At 38.5% G+C, this 1,627-nt stretch overlaps 1 protein-coding gene across 1 annotated transcript in view; it reads left to right on the top strand.

Moving 5' to 3' along the window:
* Positions 1-262: 262 nt before the first annotated feature.
* Positions 263-1,627, top strand: part of cyb561 (cytochrome b561) — a gene marked incomplete at both ends in the record, with an annotated part of 16,193 nt that continues 14,828 nt past the window's right edge. The window contains one exon of the mRNA XM_080724824.1: positions 263-461. Coding sequence (XP_080580950.1) covers positions 263-461 — 199 coding nt within the window. The remainder of the gene's footprint in view (positions 462-1,627) is intronic.

The raw sequence follows: 1,627 nt of genomic DNA, 5'->3' as shown, positions 1-1,627 counted from the left end.
CCGGCCCCTACATATTGGATAAGCCCATATTTTATTTTTTTGTTTGATATTGTTTTCTGCTATTATTGTCTACGCCAGGAGAGTATGTTTTCGCCCCTGTCCGTCCGTCCGTCCGTCCGTCACCCTAACCCTAACCCTAACCCTAGCCCTAACCCTAACCCTAACCCTAACCCTAACCCTGTTTTCTCTCTCTCTCTCTCTCTCTCTCTCTCTCTCTCTCTCTCTCTCTCTCTCTCTCTCCCTCCCTATGTCTCAGACCGTCATGGAGCCAATCAGAGCGTTCCGTTTGGGAGCGTTTGGTTGGATGGTGGGCGTGTCCCAGGCTGTGGGCGTGGCCATGGTGGTGTTGACGGGCGTGTGGATGGGCCAATGGAGAGGCGGCTTTGCTTGGGATGGCTCCTTCCACCAGTTCAATGTCCATCCTCTGTGTATGGTCCTGGGTCTGTTCTTATATGGAGATGGTTAGTACAACTCTCTGTTATATGGTCCTGGGTCTGTTCTTATATGGAGATGGTTAGTACAACTCTCTGTTATATGGTCCTGGGTCTGTTCTTATATGGAGATGGTTAGTGCAACTCTCTGTTATATGGTCCTGGGTCTGTTAGTACAACTCTCTGTTATATGGTCCTGGGTCTGTTCTTATATGGAGATGGTTAGTACAACTCTCTGTTATATGGTCCTGGGACTGTTCTTATATGGAGATGGTTAGTACAACTCTCTGTTATATGGTCCTGGGACTGTTCTTATATGGAGAAGGTTAGTACAACTCTCTGTTATATGGTCCTGGGTATGTTAGTACAACTCTCTGTTATATGGTCCTGGGTCTGTTAGTACAACTCTCTGTTATATGGTCCTGGGTCTGTTAGTACAACTCTCTGTTATATGGTCCTGGGACTGTTCTTATATGGAGATGGTTAGTACAACTCTCTGTTATATGGTCCTGGGTATGTTAGTACAACTCTCTGTTATATGGTCCTGGGTCTGTTAGTACAACTCTCTGTTATATGGAGCTAATACAACTCCAAGTTGTACAAGCCTCTGTTGGTGAGGTTTAACTATAGTATATAAAATATAAATATCCATTCTTCTGTTGGTGAGGTTTAACTATAGTATATAAAATATAAATATCCATTCTTCTGTTGGTGAGGTTTAACTATAGTATATAAAATATAAATATCCATTCTTCTGTTGGTGAGGTTTAACTATAGCATATAAAATATAAATATCCATTCTTCTGTTGGTGAGGTTTAACTATAGTATATAAAATATAAATATCCATTCTTCTGTTGGTGAGGTTTAACTATAGTATATAAAATATAAATATCCTTTCTTCTGTTGGTGAGGTTTAGGTTTAACTATAGTATATAAAATATAAATATCCATTCTTCTGTTGGTGAGGTTTAACTATAGCAAATAAAATATAAATATCCATTCTTCTGTTGGTGAGGTTTAACTATAGTATATAAAATATAAATATCCATTCTTCTGTTGGTGAGGTTTAACTATAGTATATAAAATATAAATATCCTTTCTTCTGTTGGTGAGGTTTAACTATAGTATATAAAATATAAATATCCATTCTTCTGTTGGTGAGGTTTAACTATAGCATATAAAATATAAATATCCT

The sequence above is a fragment of the Nannobrachium achirus genome (assembly GCF_963921795.1).
Source record: "Nannobrachium achirus genome assembly, chromosome: 4".
Taxonomy (NCBI): Eukaryota; Metazoa; Chordata; class Actinopteri; order Myctophiformes; family Myctophidae; genus Nannobrachium; species Nannobrachium achirus.
Note: the sequence above shows the minus strand (reverse complement) of the source record. Positions and strands in the feature narration are given on the sequence as shown.